We start from the raw sequence: 21,331 nt of genomic DNA, 5'->3' as shown, positions 1-21,331 counted from the left end.
TAACATTCCTTTGAGTAAAGTAGACAATGTGAAATTGTGTACATTCTTTAACACCTTGCACTGAAATGACGAGTCTAGCTCGTCATGGCCTCCCGGTGCCAAAACGCACAATGACGAGCTACACTCGTCATAAAATTTAAACTATTGTAGCATCACGTAGGGTTACTATATATAAACCATCTATAATACACTTTTATAACTTATACTTCAATTATCAGAATTCAGAAAATGAATCGTAGTGGAAGAGGTTAAGAGAGAGAGAAAAAAAAAATCTAAATTCCACCTTGATTTTTCGACATTAAGGAAGAAATACGTCAAACGGAGTTACACGATAAATTATGCTGAATATTAGACATGAAGTAGCAGAAAACAAAATGTGTGTGGACGAAACGCGTGATTCGCAAGGACACAATGTTGTTAGTATGATGGAACGTAATGGGCCTAGTAAAATATTTCTTCTAAACTGTGACACACTGGAAAATGTTAATTATTTCACAAATCAACGTATGTTATGGCCTGATAGGTGCTGTTAGGCCTGTTAGAATAAACGCAGTTTACTGATTATCGTGTAAAAAACAACTCAAAAACGGCACTACGACTACATGAATATTTCATTAACAACCCTGTACTGTTGTATTTCATTCCTCTGGAAAAAAAAAAAAAGTAATCTTGGGGTGAGTTGTTTTTGAATGATTTTTTCAAACAACTAAAGTAACTTTGACCATATTTCATAAATAAATATTTAATATACCCTGACAGTATGGCATAACTCATTTGTCATGAAAAATCCATAAGGGGAGTTTAATTTTATGGTGAGTGTCTCCAGACTATTTTCTCAAAAACTACTCAGGCAACTTTGTTCATATTTCTTAACTTCTACAATATTATTCGAGTTCGACGAAAACGAAATGTCCAAAGTCAATGCTAACACCATTCGATAATATGCATGAGTGCAAAAGCTCATGCGTAGTTTAAGAAAATTGAGAAAAAACAATTTTTTCAATTTTGCCAGCGAGTTCTTTTCTATTTAGTTTATATGGATTAATATGTATTCAGGATTTTTTTTTTTATTGTTCCTTTTGATGAAAGATTCATTTTAGCTTTTTTTTTGTGACTGGAATACACTGCATTGTTTTTGGTAGAAAAAAATAGTTCATGTTGTGCGAGCAGATTTAACCTACCCACCCTTGGTCATAGGTGCTACCTTTTTTTTTTTTTTTTTTCAAAATTCCTTTCATTTGTATTTTTATATCTAAAACACGTATTACTTTTTAAAAATGTTACTTTTCTCCTTTATAAAAAAAACTTAGGCTTTCATAAAACGTGTAGAGTGTTATAATACTACTATGTATTCTGCAATATATTATAAGAAATTTTGTATAACATATAAGGAGCTTTACGCACTGTATTAAGGTTTTTTTAAGAAACAAATAAAAGACACAATTCCTGGAAAAGTTTCTTTTTTGAAATTTAGTTCAACACGTTAACTCAAATTAAACACACACAATCCTAAGCTATTTAAAACCAGCGCGGGCAAATCTCCCCCTCCCCCCCGGTCCTTCACGTAGCACATACGAGCAAAGCCTCTCTAGGGTTAAGGCTTAAAATTAGTAGTGTATGTAAACCATGCCACTTATTGAAGTGAAACTGATGCTCTTATTAAGCTCTTCATTACGATACTAGGAATACAACAGCAAGATTTTTTTTTCAGTGAACAATAGTTTTTTCGCTTTTTTTTTTTTTTTTTTTTTTGAACAGGTGGGAGTTATCATGTACAACTTACATCTGTTCACTTAGAGAACAAAGAAAATATGAATAAGTATTAGAGTGAAACCTCTAAATAACGGACACCGAAGGGACATGGTTATTTATCCGTAAATGAGAGGTGTTATAAAAGCGACAACAACAACAAAAAGTTCTTATTATGGAGGTTTCACTGTATTACTTTAAATATGTAAGGGAAAAATCTCATGCTTCAATCATTTTTCATACATGAAATTCACGATATTTATGAATATAATAGAGACGCGCTGATATCGTTAAGAGTTAGCGCAACAGGACAGAAGATAGTGAAACTGGTTCGATCCATATACATTTTTGCACTCTGAGTGTCACTGGATTTCAATGAAATCGCACTTGTAGAGAAAAAAATATGTTTGATTTTAGTTTATCATGCTGTGCATAACTGAACTGAAAGCTTATTTTTAATAGTGAAATATATGCGAGAACGCAGACAAACCCTCTGAATAGTATTTGAAAGTTTTAGAAACTGAAGAGTGCGTCCCGTTCAGCAGTGAGTCTGTAAGAGACATGAACCTACAGTTTTAACGTAGATTCAAACATGAGCTCCAGCCGGAATTCGAACCGGGTCTTCCACGCCAAAGGTGCGTGCGCTAAATGCTTAGCCACGAGGGAACTCCGTGTTGCATGAGAACCAGAGGAATGTAACTCCAATTTTGTAGGTTTACAGGCAAGAGGACAAAAATATTATTTTCTTAGAAAGATGTGTTTTTTAATAAGATGGTAATTGAGCTATATTACAACAGATGATCAACAAGAACAGATGGCGTTACGTTCCATTTACACCAAATGGGGCTTTCAAAATTATGTCCAAACATGAAGAAAACGAAATCCGCATTTTTGGAGTTACGTTCCTCTGGTCCTCATGCGACGCTCTGTATGCTGAATTTGTCCATTGCAACACATTACATCTCTAGACTTATGCAAAATACCGCAATTTTGCGATGCCACTATCTCTAATTTTCGTAACATTCTGAAACAAACAGCATTAAAACATGAAAAATAACAAGGATTATATATTGTCTATGCGTCGTTTCAAACAAAACTGAGTAGTAAACTTTTTTTCCTTTACACTATTTCATTACTTTCTCTTATTTTTCACGTCTGAGGCAACCCTGCTTTTTAAAGGCTCAATTAAATAATATTTTGAAAGAGAAGCAATTCTGAATACTTACACGTAGTGCCTTAACCCTGCATACCCTGACGTAGGCGCGCACTTTCCTCTTTGCCTCCAAGGTTCTCACTACATTTCTATACTTCCAGCCTACTTCGTGCGACAATCTGCCCAGGCTGCAGTACTGAAATAAATAAATAAATGAACTAAAACATGAACAAAAAATAAACATATTTATTAATAATCTTTATAATAATACTCAATAAAATAATACTCAAAAAAATTCTTAAAAAAAAAAATGTCAATCTATCTGTATTTATATTATATATACATTTCAAAAACATAATTCTATCACAACATACAAATATAATATGTGTTTCTCTATATTTGTTTGTGTGTGTTGTCAAAAAACATATATAACTAGTTAATAATATAAATCTCTATATATTACTATAAATATGTAATATTATATATGCATTCCTCAAAACAAAAACAAAAAATACTAAACAAACAAAATAAAAAAAAAATCAAAAATTAATCCTTAAAAATTCGAACATTTATTATTCTGTTTTCGTTCTTAAGCTTAACAGTTTCCTATCTGCGTTACTAAAAATTAAAACTTTCTCTAATTTTACATAAAAATATTTTCCTATAACTTACTCTTCTATAACTAATGTAAATAATACTCCTTTATATATACTAATAATATCTATTTCAATAATATTATAATTATAAATTTACATATTCTAAAAAATATTCCTCTAATATTAATATACAAACTTGTGTTAAATATTAAAAATGAGTATACTAAATTCACAGTTTTAACCATATAAATCTTCATAATATACATACACTAAAAAAAGTAATAAATTTAAAATACTATCAATTCATCAATCGCACAGGATTAAAAATGTATGCGGCCAGTAGTATTAAACATTAAAATTTATTGTCAATTTCAGCAAAATTAACTTGTGTACATAAAAATAATACTGTAAAATACAACTATTTTATTCATTTTAAACATCAAAAGTCTTAAAAAAAACAATAAACAACTTCAACACTATAATTACAATTAAAACATAACAGTTCTAATAAAATTTAAATAATTTCATATTCAAATATTTCAACAACATATTCTTAAAATATTCTGTCTTCACATAACAAATAATTATTCAATTATTGTTCAAAATACAAATATTTTTTTTAAAAATATTTTAAAAAAATCAAAAAATTATTAACTGTTCAAATAATAATTAATTTTTAAAATCTCTTTAAAACCCTTTCCAAAAATTATTAGTTGCTCAAATAATAATAATATTATTTAAAAATTACTTAAATGTTTTAACAGCTTACTAAAATGTGCTCCATACATACAAAAATAATAAAGTGTAATATATACTAATTCTACTTATACTAATAAATAAAATATTAAATAGTGTAACTTTAAATTAATATTTTGCTCAATAAATAAATACCTACAAAATTATCAATAACTATTCAATAAATAACATATAATAAATATATACTATAGGTTCTAATAATAAAAACAATTGCATTAAAAAAACAAAAAAAACTTAACCTACACTTATATATATATACACTACAGTCCAAGCGTTGTTATATTATTTAAATACAATGTATAAGCAAGCGTTTTTCATTACACTTCTCATTTAAAAACTAATACTATAAAATAATTTTTACGCAAAAATATTAGTCCTAACTAGCACATTTTAATTATTCACTTCTTACAAAATTTAAATAATAATTTATTTTAAAAAACTATTAAAATATATTATAAAATATATGCTAGCCAAAAAAAGTAAAAAAGTAGGCTGCAATTTCAACTGTTTTTCGGAAACTTGAGTGATAATTTTTTTAAAAGCTACTAAAATATGTAATAAAAACTACATAAACCAAAAAAAAAAAAAAAATTCCAATTTCAACTATTTTTTTCAAAAAATTAAATAATAATTTCTTTTAAAAAACTACCTAAATAACTTATAAAATCTTCGCAGGTAAAAAAAAAAAAAAAAAAAAAAAAAAGTCAATTATAATTTAAACTATATAATTCAAAAACTTAAACGGTTATTTGTTTCAAAAAGCTTATATAAAGGTTACTTAGCTGTTGTTGTTTTTAATAAAAAAGTTTGTTTCCCTATTCACACAACCTTAACTATGTTGTTACTTTTTAATTATTATGTACAAAAATGTACACTAAAATATAATTTCAACTTTTTTTTTAAAAAAAATACCTTATGCATTTCCAGGTGCCAAGTATTATATAACACATTGAACTCCATCGCCATTAATTATGGCTATTTAGATCGAGGCACCCTTCAACCACATTTCTCTCAAACTGTCTCACTACGCTTAGTAGTGCTAAGCACCTACACATTCTATATTTTAGCTCACTGACTTACATGAAAAGTTATTTTTGTTTTCTTCTTAAAAGCCTCATTAAATGTTTCTTGTTTTATCCAAATGAATTTGCATTATACAGAAATTTAAGTCTACTAAAATATTAACCATTCAGATTACATGTAACAAAATTTAATTTTTACGAAGTAAAGGCCATTTAAATAGACTTGAAGACAACACCAATAACATCAGATCATAAAAATTCCAGTAATTCTCCATATATAGCAATGTAATAGCAAGAGAGGTGGCACAAGTATGTTAATGGCAATATTTTGTACTCGGGATCACGCAGACTAGCGACCGCAACGAGCCATGAAGACTGGGCTCCACATCGATCATAGAGCTCTTTTCCTTCAGGTGTGACATATCGGAAGTTTTCGGTATGGTTCGTGAGACTGCCTTCTTGAGAAAACGCTAAAGTGTACCAATACCAACGTTGCCAAACTTTGAAGACATAGTGAACGAGTAACAAACAACAGTACAAGAATAGTAAAAAAACAGTCCGACAATACTGTTCTCTCAGATAGCCCGAGAGAGGGAACTAATAAAATTTCATGACATGTGCTGACGACCGGAACATACTCTAGTGTTCTATTGGGTAGTAAATCGTAAATCAAGCTTCACGACTCCTTGCAATCACGATCTCATTCCACCAATTCTTCTCTCTCTTTTAGCCTATGGGACAATCATACAAAGTACAAACTTTTTTTTTTTTTTTATTATTTACATAGAGCCATTTAACTTCCAGAAAATAATGAACAACCGATTAATTTAAAGATTTTCAGTTGAACACTTTATCAAATCGGAAGGGCAAGTAAAACTTAAATCAAAAGTGACCTAGGTTAAACACACTGAAATCCTAGTATTGATTTCCCTAATCCGTGACACCACAAACTACCATTTATGGCCAGGTTAAAAGAAATCATTTTCTTAATCGACTTCCACCAGCTCCGTAGTCGTCCAACACTATCCTTTCTATTTTTAAGCAGTTTTTGTTTACCAAAATATCCTTTATATATTTACTATGTTCGTCCTTCCCGTAGATACAAAGTCGCACAAACTACGTGATCAATCATAATCAAATTTGATCAGAACGTAGTGGGTCAAAAATTAGGAATTGAGTTCATTTTGGAGCCGATACTCAACCCGAAGTGGTAGAAACAAACCATTTCCGTTTCAACGGATCGCTGTAGAGCAAAAACAGCGAGAGAGATGTGGTTTTCTGCAATGAATATGATTAGGAATTAATATTTCAAGGCTTTAGGTATATACAGCCATGCGAATCCGTCACGCATCAGGGATGACGTACCACGGCGATCACGCTACCCGGGAAATTGAGTAGGAAAAAGGCAGCAGCATGGGACCACTGTTAGGTACCATCCCAGCATTTCCCTGTTGTGAATAAGGAAAACAAAGAAAAATGCCACTCAAGATGACTGACCTCAAAAAGCTTTCACATTTTATCGAGCGAATATCTTCACTGAGGATCGAACCAGAAACCGTTCACATCAAAGGGTGAAGCGGTAGCAATTACGCCATGCGGGGCCATCTTTCTGCAATCGATTAAGCGTCCCAAAAATACGTCTCCATTTTTAACTTCCGACTAAAACTGGAAGTGGTTGAAACGAACTACAACTGATAACCGTAACTCTCATATACGAAACAAAAATACCACCTCAAACTCTTCCCTATTATTAGGCATTTATGCAGGTCATTTTTTATTGAGATAACTTCAATAAACAAAAACAAACAAACAAACAAACAAACAAAAAAAAATCTTACCTTTCTACCAGACTGAAGGCATAACACTCGCATTGTCCCTGGAACAACGAAATGACGCCTCTTCTCGTATCTAGCGGTACAGCCATCGATAGCACGCAGACGTTTCAAAGCTTCCTTACCGCGCTCTGTTTTGTGAGGTAACATACCTGAAAGGAAAATAAAAACCGTGTCAAAATAGTCTCGAGTAGTCGTCTTGCTGCGGTTTCCAACCTGGGGGCTTGAAGATTCAACAAGAGGTGCAAGCAGAACCAACAGAAAGAAAAAAAAACTGCATTTCCAATTACAAATAGCACGAATATTGTAACGAAATGTGTTACATTAACACCGTACAAACAAAAACCATTGAGTAAGAACTGTGATTCCATTAACAACAAAGACAGTAAAAATTAATACTGCACTGCAATAGTATGTTGATGTTAACTGAAAATAAATAAAGACTGGTAAAAATTATTATTGATTTGATAATTCAATACTGCACCTGAATTCATAAGAAGAATCAGAAAAGAGCAGCAAAGAGGGGAGGGGGATAAATTATGAAAGGTTCACAAAAGGGACGCCAGGTAAATAAGGTTGGGAACCACAGGCTTAAACGGTAGGTATTCTTTGGTAAAAACTATAGTGCTAATAACCACGGTAACAGTCCTTGAGACCATATGAAGGGTAAGGGGGGAAAAAAGAAGGAATGTCACAAAACTACATTTTCGAGAAAACGGCGTTTAATATTGAAAACCTCGTAAAAAGAATAGGGTTAGTTAAATGATTGCCCCTTTTTACATGGACATTTCTAAATTTACGCATGCATGGCATATACAGTTAAATAGTATCAAGAGTCACCAGCAGATAGGACAAAGCACCCGAAAAAGCACATACATGGACATTCCTTGTTTTTTCCCCGTACCCTTCATATAGTGACGAGGCTGAACCACAGCTACTGCATTACCCATAAAACTCACATGGCCAAACCTAGAATTTCATAGCATATCACCCTGCTTTGCAACGTGGTAGGTAACACGTCACTGCTAACAAAATTTCTTCCGCAACACAGAATATTTCAATAATTGGGGATCAATGAAACTGATCGATATATTTAAGGATTTTTTTTTCTTTCTTAAATTCTTATTGCTTCGTTTTCTCATTTTAATTGAAGAGACTCCCATTTCTTTACCTGCTTTGTTTGCGGATTGTACAGCTTCCTGAATGGATGTGAAAGGTTCATTATTGTCATTGTTTGCACCACTTTCATTACACTTGAACAGTATACTATGGTACGAAATATACATGGGTTTTCCTGGTGTAACTTTTTATGTCCACTATTTGCACATTTTCTTGGTCATTGTTATCAACTTCTTTTTTTATTACTTTTGTTATGGAATGTAAATGGATCACAATGTAAGTTTCCAAATGGATGTTGCTATTTTTCCACACACTTTTTGTAATGACACGTGCAAATAGTATTTATTTCTCCAAACTTTAAAAAAAAAAAAAAAAAAAAAAAAAAAAAAAAAGAAAAGAAAAAAAAAAGAAAGAAAGAAAAAGCTTTGTTTCACTGGTATAGCAACCTACAGCGCACTCCATGATATCTTGCACAATTCTTAGTCTAGCAATACTAGCAATGAAGCCAATGAAGCCTAGCAAACTTCAACACAGGAGCTTACAATGGCACGCGTGCATTCTGCAGGGATTCACAACAGACTGAGAGCTACAAGCAACTTATCTTGTTTTGGTTTGTCACAACTTGCATGAACCTGCATCAGTAGGTCTATACCTGTCAAAGTATGCACATCTTAACGATAGTATTGACGTGGAAACAGTACTATACGTACTTATTTATATTTTTTCCATATGCTACAGTCTAAAAGAAATACCTGACGATTGCTTTTACCCATACAAAGTTATTCACATTATGAAATACAGATATGAGATTTCTTAATGTTTTCCATTCTTTTCCTCCAAAATTCCTATAGTCATTGCCAAAAGTCTGAGCACGCTATTGATTTTTTAAAATTTTCCAAATAAAAGACAAGTGTTCATACAAAACCAAGTTTATTGGACTAGTTTTTTGAAAATAATGACTTTTCATATAAGAATACGAAAATTCATGGTCTTGCTGAAAATTTATTGAGGAAAGCTGTTTGTCAATAAAGAGAACTCATGAACAGACAATTAACGTCACACTTTGATGCATAGTTTCAACGACACCTAGTGGTATGTGTATGAACCCTTGTCAGCAGTAGTCTCTACTTCAATGAATCATTTGTGTATGCACTATTCAATCGTGTCGTAATATGAGCGAAACTGAATGCAAATCTGTAACATACGATCTCACAGTTTTCATTCGCGTCAACCAGTTGAATAGTGGGAAGAACATGCAAATACTATAAAATGCTCAAGAGGAACTATTAACTAAGTAGCTAAACACATGTTCAAGTGGTTATTTTGAGAGAAGCGAGTGACATACTGCGAAAAATTGCTCAAAGAAGAATCAATAAAACTACGGAAGAGCCATTTCCAATCGGTATCAAAAATGACATTTTTGAGTTTAACGTCCCACGATATCCTTCAGGATAAGAGACAATGATTAAGGCAAGTGAATGATGCAAGAATTAGTAGAATGACGGAAGTGGAAGGAAACGGGAGTACCCGAGAACACACACGGGCATAATGCTGTTCACCACAAACATGGCCGGGGATCGAACCATGGACCTCCCGCACCTCTGAGACACCTAGCCCTCCATTCGTATGGTCTTGGGAATAGGATTGAGGTAAAACAGGAAACATAACAAAAATTTACTCACGCTCACGGGCCAATACAATACAATAAAAACTGGAATGATGAACAATGGACGAGAGCGCACTGGATCGACGAATCTAAATTCCAATTTTCGCCTTCCAACACTAGAAGTTTGTGCGTCGTCCTCCCGAAGAGGCTTTCATCCCCATCGTGTAATACCTACAGTAAGGCACACAGAAGGTAGCGCCACTTTTGGGAATGGTTTACAGACTACTAAGTTCATAATATTTCGAATTAATGGAATAGACAAAAACGTGTTTCACGCTTAAGTGAGGCATGGAATTCCATTAGGAAGGTGGATTTGGGACAGTAACTTAGTACAACAACAGGATCACCATCTCAAATTATTTACAATGCACAGCCGCTTACATCACTAACAAGTGGAATTATTGTCACAGTCACCGGATTTGTTACCTATCGAGCTCTTATAAGATGCATTTGACAGGATCATCTGTAAATAGATGCCAACGAATATCAGTCTTTGGAAGGCCTTTCAGAGTTTCGCATAGTTTCACAAAAGCTGGATAAATTAAGCAAACAAATGCTTGGAATTTAAGCTCTTACCACGGCTAACGGTTGACATTTTATTAAACGCATACACTCAATAAATTTGTCTCAATGAAAACAAAACCACATGTTCCAATTCTTTACATGAGCAATGATGTTTATTTTAATGGGCTTTGTATGGGTGTTTAATTTTTATTTTATTTTTTTTTTAATTCTGAAAAATCAGTAGTGTGCTCAGACTTTTGACAATGACTATATATACATAAATATGGATTTTGAGAACCTCTAAATTGTTCGTCAGTGCAAACCACAAAATGAAACACAGTTTCTATTAGAACTAGCGAGAGTATCAAGTGCTATAAATATTAAAAAAATCGGAACTCAAAATTTACACGATGCATTTTCAACTCCAACTATAGTTTACCATTTCTGAAAATCCTTTTAACCATAGTTCTTGTGCAGAAAACAACCCTACTTGAGGTCTCAAATACTTACAGGCTTTTGAAATTGTGGTCAATTTTGTACTTTTGATGGCTGCATTCGAGATCCTGAAAATCCCTTTTAGCAAAACACCCTGCTTTATATGTTTTGTTCAAGACCAATATCTCTGCTTTATGGTAGTACAAACCGTTCTATCTTTCGTAGTAACCATGGAGCAGCCAGTTTTTTCTACACCACTGCAAACTCTCATTTTCACTCCTGGTAGTGAACACAAATTAATCTAAATCCAAGGTGGCGGCAGATTCTTTCCCAATGTGTCACTAGTAAGGTAATTTTTGCTTTAAAAAAACTGATGGTCGAACAACCCTCTTTGATTTGACATGAAATGACCCGTCTGTCAAAATCTTAATAATAATAATAATAATAATAATAATAATAATAATAACAGAGCATAAAATCTTTTTAGCAAAACTGGCATCAAATATACGGAGATTGTGGAAATAAAGGAATCAAAAACTAACAACTAAAGCATCATCTGCTGAGCAAAAGAAACAATGAGAAATGAAAATCATGGGCTCCATTGGACTCCATCTGAGGAAAGCAGCTACTTTATACATTTTTTGAAAGGGACATTAAGAGGACAACATGGCACTTAGATAAAAGAAAAAATAAGCAAAGTAACTCATTAACATATCACTGGTAAACCAGTACGAATGGCCAACTGTCAAAGTAGGCCGTAGGAAGATAGTTCTAGGGTAAAATTTATCACACTCTAGTAAACTGCCGTGTTTGAATAAGAGACTATAGTACTCTCGCCGAATCGTGAAGCTTGGGCTCTAAACCAATCATAGAAATATTTTGCCTGAGCTCCAACACATCGGAAAACTTCGGTACAATTCGTGGAGCCGCTTTCCGAGCGCACACTTGGGGAAACGTCAAAAAGCTGAAATTCACTAACTATGTTGCCAAACTTTGAAGACCTAGTAAACGAGTATATAAAAAAAGGCATTTAAAAATTACCAATAACACTTCACAAATAGTAACAACGAAAATATAACGCAACAGAAAACAATTAACAAAACGAAACTTGATCCCAATCCGACAACACTGTACTCTCGGGAGATGTTTTCCGTGTAGCGCGAGAGAAGACATTGACAAAATCTGATGGGTGGGGGTTGACGACCTGAACACACCCTCGCGTTCTATTGGGTGGTGAAGTCGGTAAATCTAGGTCAAGCTTCACGACTCGACGCGAGTACTATAAATACAATTTTAAAAAAAAATAGGTTTTAGGAACTTTGGTAAAATGAAAATGAGTTATACTCAGTAGCGTCATTTCAGATTTTGCCACGAAAGGGGGGAGGCAAGACTGTCCACCGATAGAGTTTTACATTTATTTTATTTTATTTTATTATTATTATTATTATTATTCAGTATATTAGCATACAATTTACTAAAAACATGGGTTTCTCCAACAAGGGGATGGGAATTTTCCTTACTCTTTCCAAAATGACACCCCTGGTTACTCCTAGTACTACGGGAGAGTCCACATCTGCTCGCATCACATTACTGAATCAAAAGATCCAATATATTTCAATCAAAAATGTTCTTGTACGCCTTATATCTGAAGAACTACATACAGTGTAGTCACACCTAAACTATCACTTAACTCAGTATGATGTGCTTATTCCGTTAAAAAAAAAAAAAAAATAAATAAATAGAAATTTAAAAAAATAAAAAAGGTCATTAAAAAATTTTGTAGCTCCTGATCCAAAAACTAATTATTCAAGATCGCAATCTTTCGATTCATTTTTTGATCATTCCTAAAATTCTTATATATTAGATTATATTATTAAACTTACAATAGTGAACATTACATTCAAACGAACAATGTAAAAAATCAAAAGCTCTTAGGAAACACTTTATTCACAATAATAATAATAAAAAACCTCCCCTCCTAAGCTTAAACCATGTAGCGGAAGAAGTGGATCATTCTAACAGTGCGATATCTGCGTGAAGAAGGAATATTACTGGGTTAAAAAAAAAAAAAAAAAAAAAAAATGTGTAGCGTTCGGTGAAAGCAAGTTTGTACTGTTATTATAAAACGTTATTATGATGATTTTTTATCGGTCCTCCTGTATGAAATCAAATTTCAGTTCTGTGGAACAGACGTTTTAATTCTGATGATCAGCGAACATTCGTGTATAAGCTTGTGCGTGTTAAACAAAAAAATTAGTGTCACAGGACAATTTCAATCACCCATGAGGCATTCAATTATAACTTTTTTTTTAAAAAAAAAGTTTGTCTTTTTGTCTTCCTGTTCATAAAATAGATACACACATTATCATGTTCATTTAGAATTGCATATAACTAGAGTTATGATAACAGGTACATGTATGGACGAAGATGTTCCCGATAATACCTCTCTATCCCGATTTAACTTGGTAGCTTGCAGTACTACTGACAATCCCGTTGCTCCGGCCTGCCTCAATTTTTACTTCAAACTTGCAAGCCGTAACGTGCTTGCTCTCAGTTTTGAGTTGAAGACAACCCAGTTAGACAGGAAAATTTACATAACGCGGAACAGCATTTGTCAAGATCTAGGATAGCCAAACTATAGCAGGGTTCCCACAGAAAAGTGAAGATCCTTTTCCCTGACTTTCCATGACATTCCCTGACTCAAATTCTTGTTTTCCCTAACTTGAATTCTTGAATATCAATGGGAAGATATGTGGTAAGACCTTTTATACACTTTTTTTAACGCCTCCTCCATCCCCATAGCCGTCCATCACACTCCTTTAATTACCATTTATGTATTTTTTATATTCAACAATTTAGACAAAATTTAATATTTAAGTATATAACAATATTATATATGTATGATACAATACCACATACCTTGACATTGGAAATTAGTTATTTTTTGGCTTGACGAAACAACAAAATATGCAATTAAGAAAATCCTAACAGTGACAGCTTTGAGATATATTACAAACATTTTAAACAGAACTTTGTTTTGCTTTCAGTTCTTCAATTTGTTGTACGAGAGCGTCCTGTTCTTGTTTATAACATAATTCCAATTGTTTCTTCTTTACTTCTAATTTCTTGACTTCAGCACATACTTTTCTTTTCTCAGCTTTGACTTCATCATAGCGTCTCCGAGCTGAACGAATTGAAAGAAGCATTCTTCGATCAATGGGAACAGATTCTGCACCTCCATAGTACATAATTGCATCATGCACCCGCCTTTGTGCAACTAGAGAGTCTTCTATTTGGTTTTCTACAATAAGTGTCTTACTGACTGAGAACCCGCCCTCCACTGAGGCATTGCCGTGAGATAAACTTATTTTCACAATATGCTACAAATCAACATACTCTTTGTTTCTTGGACAATACCTTTGCAAGGAAGTCATCTAACCTAGTGCTGGCTGAACATTTTCTCTTCGAATTCTCTGAAGTCAACTGCAAAGGATTCTTGGATTTCAGTACAGAAAGACATAAACTGACTCCTTGCTTTCTTAGCTATAGAATCAGATATCCTGCTATGCTCATGCAGAGTTTGTAGTATGCATTCCATCCTAGTCTGAGCAAGTTCTGGATTGTTCTTTTGTAGACTGCGATCCAAAGCTGACAGCACGTACCAGTTTGTACTTCAGAGGGCTCCTTTCCTCAATCTTCTTCATTGTGCCCAGCAAAAAAGTTTCGACACTCAAGCCGGAAAGATAGTTTTTCTTTATCTGATGCTTTAAGTTCTTTCAGTAGTTTTTCTGTCTTAAAACCAATGTCTACCTTTCCTGATTCCAACAAATTTTCATTGGATGTCAAATCTAATGCAAGAAGCTTCACTGCACTGTCAGCAAGTTTCATACTGCTTTGTTTGACACAACGAGTCATTCGATTCCTTAAAGACTTAGAAGTTCTGAGTACAGAAAACAAACAAATGGCTTAGGACTCTGAAATTTTCTTAAAATTGGTTCACACTCTGCTGAGACAGTCTTGAAGAAACATAATTTACACTTCATGAAAGCATCACCTGTACCTTCCACAACAATTTTAAATGGTTTACTCTTGATCTCTTTATTTGTTCGTACAAACTGCTTTATGTCATCAAAAATAAGTAAAGCATGTTCCACACACGCTATGTTCTCTACCCATCTTATTGCACAGTGTTTGAAAGGAAACATCTTGCTACCAGTGGAAGCAGTATAATCTACCCGACGAGCTGGAGAATCACAAAACAAATAGTATATGTCACGAAGAAAACTGTGCAAGTCTCATCCAACAGACTGGATACCACTTTTAATTGAACCATTGATAACATGTAAACCACACACACCAATATCCATTTTATTTATTTATTTATTTATATATATATTTTTTTTTTCATCTGGGAAATCTTCAGTTAGTTTTTCTTTTAAGTTCTTCAGGAAGCAATGATTAACATTGGGCCCATCCATTGACACCTGCAACAAGTTGTTTGGTGGAAGAGGGCACAGTCCGCTGACAAAAGATTGCAGTAGAACTGTTGATGTTGCATGATCCAAGAACGCACTATTGTAATACTGATTTGCCACTCTATTTGTACTGCAATCAAAGTATCTCACAATCATATTCATCTAACAAGTTTCATTAAAATCATTCCAACACTTTAGGAGGAGTTGTGGAGTAGAAAGAGATAAAAGGAATGAAAAGAATTTTCACTAAGTGTAGCACCTGCGTAAGTTTAAATACATGCATCCTTTAAGATATGTAAGCATGGTAGCTTTATGTAGGCGTACACGTTCAACAATAGAGCTAGTATTTTTCAGAACCTGTGCGACTTTAGAACCTTATGCTTTCAATAAGGAAAAATTCTAAATGACAAGTCATACTTCGACTTCTACTTTCAAATTATCAATTATTATCCCCTCCCCCTTCTCCGTCTCATACACACACACACACACACACACATATATATATATATATATATATATATACACTACTACTACTACCACCTCATTTCCTTAGTATGAAATAGCAACACTGTACTATCACTATCAACACTGGGAATGATGTATCATTGCCTTTCTCTTCACATGTCCACATTTACATACAGTACTCCGTCCTTGCACATTTACGTTCCCTGACTTTCCATGATATTTTACACGAAATGCATAATTTCCATGACTTTCCCTGATTTTCCAGAATGTGGGAACCCTGTATAGTGGAAAGAACTATCAAAAAAATTGAAAAGAAACGGGGAAAGCTGAACCAACAATATGTTGTAAATAATAATAGTAAAGCTAAGAAATGGTCCAGTAGAACTAAATGCCACAGCGTTCTTACCTCGTACTGTTCTCCAGAAGATTTTACTTGGAGCTCGATAGTGGAAAGGTCCTCTTGCAGGATTTACGTTACATCTTTTCCGAAGGAATGCCAAATATTTTAGTTTATTTCTACAAATAGAAAACATAATAAAAACTGTTAAAGATTCGCCTTGAATGGACATCACATTACAAAAAGTAATTTACACACCCTCATTAGTATCTAGTAGGCACATTAACAGTTGATCATACTCGAAACAGGAATTACCTAAATGTTCAGGGTTTGAAAAACCCCGTGTATAAAAAAAAAAAGAAAAAAGAAAAAAAAGATTGCGTTTATGCATATATCCACTACCACTGACGTGATATATGCATAAACGTGGTATGCATACGCACGCACCCCTCGCTACTGCTCGGACCACTTGCTGAGCTCCTGCTCTGATTCGGTTAGATCGCATACGTGCTTTTTAGTGCCTACCAAGCACAAGTTGGTTCGATTTTTATGCATTGTAGTTTTTATGCCATACGTCCACAAAGTATTTACATTCATCATTATTACAAATTCGGTTAAACAGGACTAGTATATATAATTAAATATTTAGCAAACTGAATTAAAGTTGTATTTCATTTATTTATAAGCTTTAAGAACGAATCAGTAAAATCATAGTATTAAAACTTCAGTAAATTTGAAAGGAAAAAAAAAAAAAAAATAACTCATAAACCAATGGGCTAAAAACGTACTGACGGTGAAGCAACTCAGCACCGTTGGGAAAAATGTGGCAGACAGTTTCTATGGGTGTCTCTACAGCAGTAGTATTCCTCGAGCTAAATTTCGTGAGCACAATAATGAAATAAATACCATTTGCATTTCTGAACTTTGTATAAGGGATGATCAAATGAAACTCGTTCGGCATTCCTGGTATAAACAGTTGACACAGGATAGTAATGTTGTAGTGGCATGTATTTTTTGTAGCATTAGTGTAGTAATCATTGTGAAACTTTTCCTGTCTTTGCAGGAATAAGGGTTTTGAATCGTGCCATTTCATCACACAAAATCAGTAAGCAGTCATTCTGTTTCTGAGTGCAGAGGAATGTTAACTGGCTGAGAAGTTCCGTCGGATGAAGGACGTCTATGGATATGCGTGTGTGCTAAAGAAAAGACAATCGCGGATTGGATATGAATGTCTCCCACTCCCACATGTCGAACAACAACAGGCCATCCCCCTCATCCCGGCTGCGCACATGTTGCCATAAATCACAATTGTACTGCGCTGGATGAATGCGTTAGCAACAATAGATATGTGAGACAAGAAACCAGTCACTAGTGGAACTGTGCCATGAAACTGGAATGATTTGTAAATCAGTTAAATATAGATTGTCGAAATCCTTCAGAAAAGTAGTTAATGTATATGCCTTAATAAACATGTTAATCCAAATGTTCGCCTTACCATCCACAGTTATCCAAACCTAACTTGCATTTTAACCTACAAAACGTTATTAAGTTAAAATAGGTTACGTTTCTAAACTATCGGAGATATTCACTGAAGTTGAAACTTTAAGCATGTGAAGATCCTAATGCTGAATATGTTTAAGCCTCTACGGTTGCTTGATAATTAATACTTCATAAAGTATCTGAGTTATTACATATTACCTCCTTAGAATTATAAGAAAGGTTAGTACTAATTTTATCTGGTAACATGTATTTCATTCGCTCTAATAGTCATTATGAAGAAAACTAAAAACAGCACGAGGAAAAACTGTACTAAAACGTACGGCATCTAATATGGGATAAGCACATCCTAATAAAGGTAAAATGCTACTATACAACATACACATGACACCCATAAAGAAACACGATAATGATCATGGCCGCGACAGTGAAACAGAGTCCAATGAAAACATATTTCTAAAAATTATCCTGAGAAAGAATTATCGAATAAGAAATTGTATAATCAGAAATACACTCAATCAAGAGCGCAAAGTACAGCCTACGCTAGGCTTTCAAACATCTATAAACTACAAGTTGCAACAGAGGAATAATATCAAAGAGAACCTGAATCCGTATCAAAAACCACTATTCTTATCTCTTACTGCTTTTTGGCCCTATGGAGCTTAACAATGAAACCGGAACTTCAAATCTTCATAATCATAAAAACACAATAACATGAATTCGCGCAGACGTTCATTTCTCATTTATATTTCAGGCAAATGATACTGGGACTTTTTTATTTTACATTTTTTCACTAGTCCCTAGATTTCCCTAGTGTTGCTTTAATTCTACGTCTTTCCTACACGGCTAATTAAGTGCAATTCATTATTAGGATAGGTATTAGACTAGTGTTCCTCCCGACATAAGTATCTTGTGAATTCGAAATGAGAGTAGAAAATGACAATTCTCGTCTCATTTTCGAGAGACAAATCGAGACGAGATGATAAATTTCACGAGTCTGGCGGGCAATTCTAGTTTAATTTATTTAAAGATAACACAATATACACATCATTAACACAATATACTCCAATGATAAATATGGTTTGAATGTTACGTCTTTCCCTTCATGAACCTCTCGTTACGCTGAAGGACTCTGACAACTTCTACATGAAATTAAGACAAGTGAATTTCGAAACTACAGAAGACTTCCAAAGCAACTGAACAGAATACAAAAACATCGAAGTAATCGGTTACATCTACAACTACTGGATGTAAGGGAGGAATAATAGAAAATAACCTGTTCCTGAGTCCATATACCGGGTGATTCAATAAGAACGTACCAGGCCTATATCGCAGCTAATACCGCACGTAGTCTTCAAACAAAGAATTGCATTACCAAATCGTATGTGTAGAATGCAATAAAAAGAGTAGCGAGACCAGTGGAGTCTCGTAAATACCTCCAATGGGGGGGGGGGGGACTTCAAAATTTGCAATGGAAAGTGGTATAACTGTTGGAATCGTTCGAAAGGACATTAAATGCCATGCAACTTTTAGGACAAACTTTGTCATATCCTTTCCCATTTAGCCGCTAGAGGCGTTGTTGCAGACTTGTTTCTGACTACCCGTAGCAGGCCTTTATCTCAGCTAATAATGCACATAGAGCCGTTAAACAAACAATTGAACTATCAAATCGTATGTGTAGAATGCAATAAAAATAGTAGCGACACCAGTGGCGTATCGTGAATATCTCCAACGGGGGTCATTTGCAAAATTTGACATGGAAAAAGGGGTTGGTTGTGCCTCCATTGAAACAAGTGCACAATGGGAGAAACGTCGAGAGGAAACACCTTGGCGGTCGCATTTAATATGTGCATCACTACTGCTCAATGATGCCAGCAGAAGGACAATCTCAAGAGTGAATTTGGGTGCGAATTAGGAAGAATTTTCCAGGAGCGTCATTTCAGATTTTGCTTGGGGGGCAAGACCCCATGATATAAGTACAATTTCACATTTTTCACTCGTTTACTACTGTTTTACTGATAAAATCTATATAAATATCAGACTCGGGGGGAGGGGGCAATTTTCCCCTGCCCCCTAAATTACGCCCCTGGAATTTTCATGCATACGATAGAACCATGCTTTGCTTGCGATTTGGTAGCGTCTAAAACCGACCATAGACAGTTTTGGCGGTGTATCTTGACGTTTTACAGATCAAAATTTTTCCAGTCTTTACTCCTTCAACCTTCAGAAAATCCACTTAAACTATTGCTTTTGCAAAACTATGCTCTTCTTTTAAGCCACAAACGCACGCAAACATGACAGCAGAAAGTTCCACAAGCGTTGCTATTTTCACTGCTAGCTTCTAGTTTTAGATAGGTACACTATAGTTTTAGATAGTGTACCAACCTAAATCCGGCCCTGTAAAATATTTCTCGCCATTCCTTAGCATTTTCGTTCTGTGGTGATAAATGTTGAAACCATCATTAATCTGAATCACTTTCAGTTTGAATATGATTTAAGGATAGGTATAGAACCTATGCTTGGGACGCTGAATCGATTGCAAAAAATGTACATCTTTTACAGTTCTTGCTCTATGAAAATCAATATTGAAACCGGAAGTATTGTAAATTGAACCACTTCCGACTTCGATAGTGTTGAAGGCTGTGATAATATATATACTCTTGAGACCATGAGGCGATAAATATTGAAACCCGATAGGATTAATTTTAATTACTTCTGATTTGAATAGAGGGTTAATGAAGAAGACAGAACCTGTTTCTGGGACGCTGAATTGATTGCGAACTCCGCATCTCGATGTCTTCCATTGTTTTGGATGCGATACCTGACGACTGACAAACTCGTTCTGGAAGACTTCTGACACTTACGTATAACAGTTTGGAAATCTAAAAAATCGGATCATAAATTTTGTGTGATTTTACAAAATGAAACAGACGAGGACATCTTTTTGGATAATCGAATTAGAGAAAAAAATTCTTCGAAAGCGAGACAAGATGTGCCTTACAAAATTTACGAGGCGAGACAAGGAAATCTTATTTCTCGTCTTATCTCGTGAACAGCGCTATATCAGACGCATTTATTATTATATTGGTAATAGTATTCGATTTGTGTTACACAATAGACTTCAGTGTTTATTAAAATCGGAGAGTGCGTCTATAACAGTACATTTCTTTGGTTTTGCTACAGTCAATAGTTACTATTTATATAGCGCTTATTATTCTATTGCTTTAATATTTAATCAGTGTTCAAAGGAGACGTTTATGCTTGTTGTGTTACACTGCTCCCTGTTTCGCAGTGAAATGTTTACTTTATCTGACAAGTGAGTTACGTGAAAGTAAAAGAAAAGTGTTGTGAAAAAGATTTTTAAAAATTAAAAAGGAAAACAGTCACTGACCATCAGAATCCCTTTCTTGACAATTCGGAAAAGCATAAGGCAACGTCGTACAAGCATAGACGCATGACCCAGCGGTAGGATTGTCAGCTGGCGTTATTTGAGTGCTGTTTTGTGGTTTTGGGGGGGGGGGGGGGGAAAGGGACCATACCTTTGAGTTTCTGAAACTGTAAAGAGGACAGCGAACAGATTTTATCTATAAATGCAAAATGCTCTTTGACTTCGCTGTCCTTGCTTTCGTAGTTTTTCAAATGCAAGCAAGTTCTGGACATCTCTTCCCATTGCAGTCCCCTCCAGCAACTAGTCTTCAAGAGTATTGAACTGTCTTTATTCAACA

General features: G+C 34.3%; 1 protein-coding gene across 1 annotated transcript in view; it reads right to left on the bottom strand.

Moving 5' to 3' along the window:
* The window catches only part of RpL13A (ribosomal protein L13A), a 55,837-nt gene that overhangs the window by 9,110 nt on the left and 25,396 nt on the right, over positions 1 to 21,331 (bottom strand). Inside the window, exons 3-5 of the mRNA XM_081730950.1 lie at positions 16,179 to 16,288; positions 7,115 to 7,260; positions 2,976 to 3,098 (exon numbers count right to left, since the gene is read on the bottom strand). Of these exons, the coding sequence (XP_081587076.1) occupies positions 2,976 to 3,098; positions 7,115 to 7,260; positions 16,179 to 16,288 (379 nt within the window). The remainder of the gene's footprint in view (positions 1 to 2,975; positions 3,099 to 7,114; positions 7,261 to 16,178; positions 16,289 to 21,331) is intronic.

Source organism: Thermobia domestica, chromosome 1, assembly GCF_964235325.1.
Source record: "Thermobia domestica chromosome 1, izTheDome1.hap1.1, whole genome shotgun sequence".
NCBI classification, from domain to species: Eukaryota; Metazoa; Arthropoda; class Insecta; order Zygentoma; family Lepismatidae; genus Thermobia; species Thermobia domestica.
Note: the sequence above shows the minus strand (reverse complement) of the source record. Positions and strands in the feature narration are given on the sequence as shown.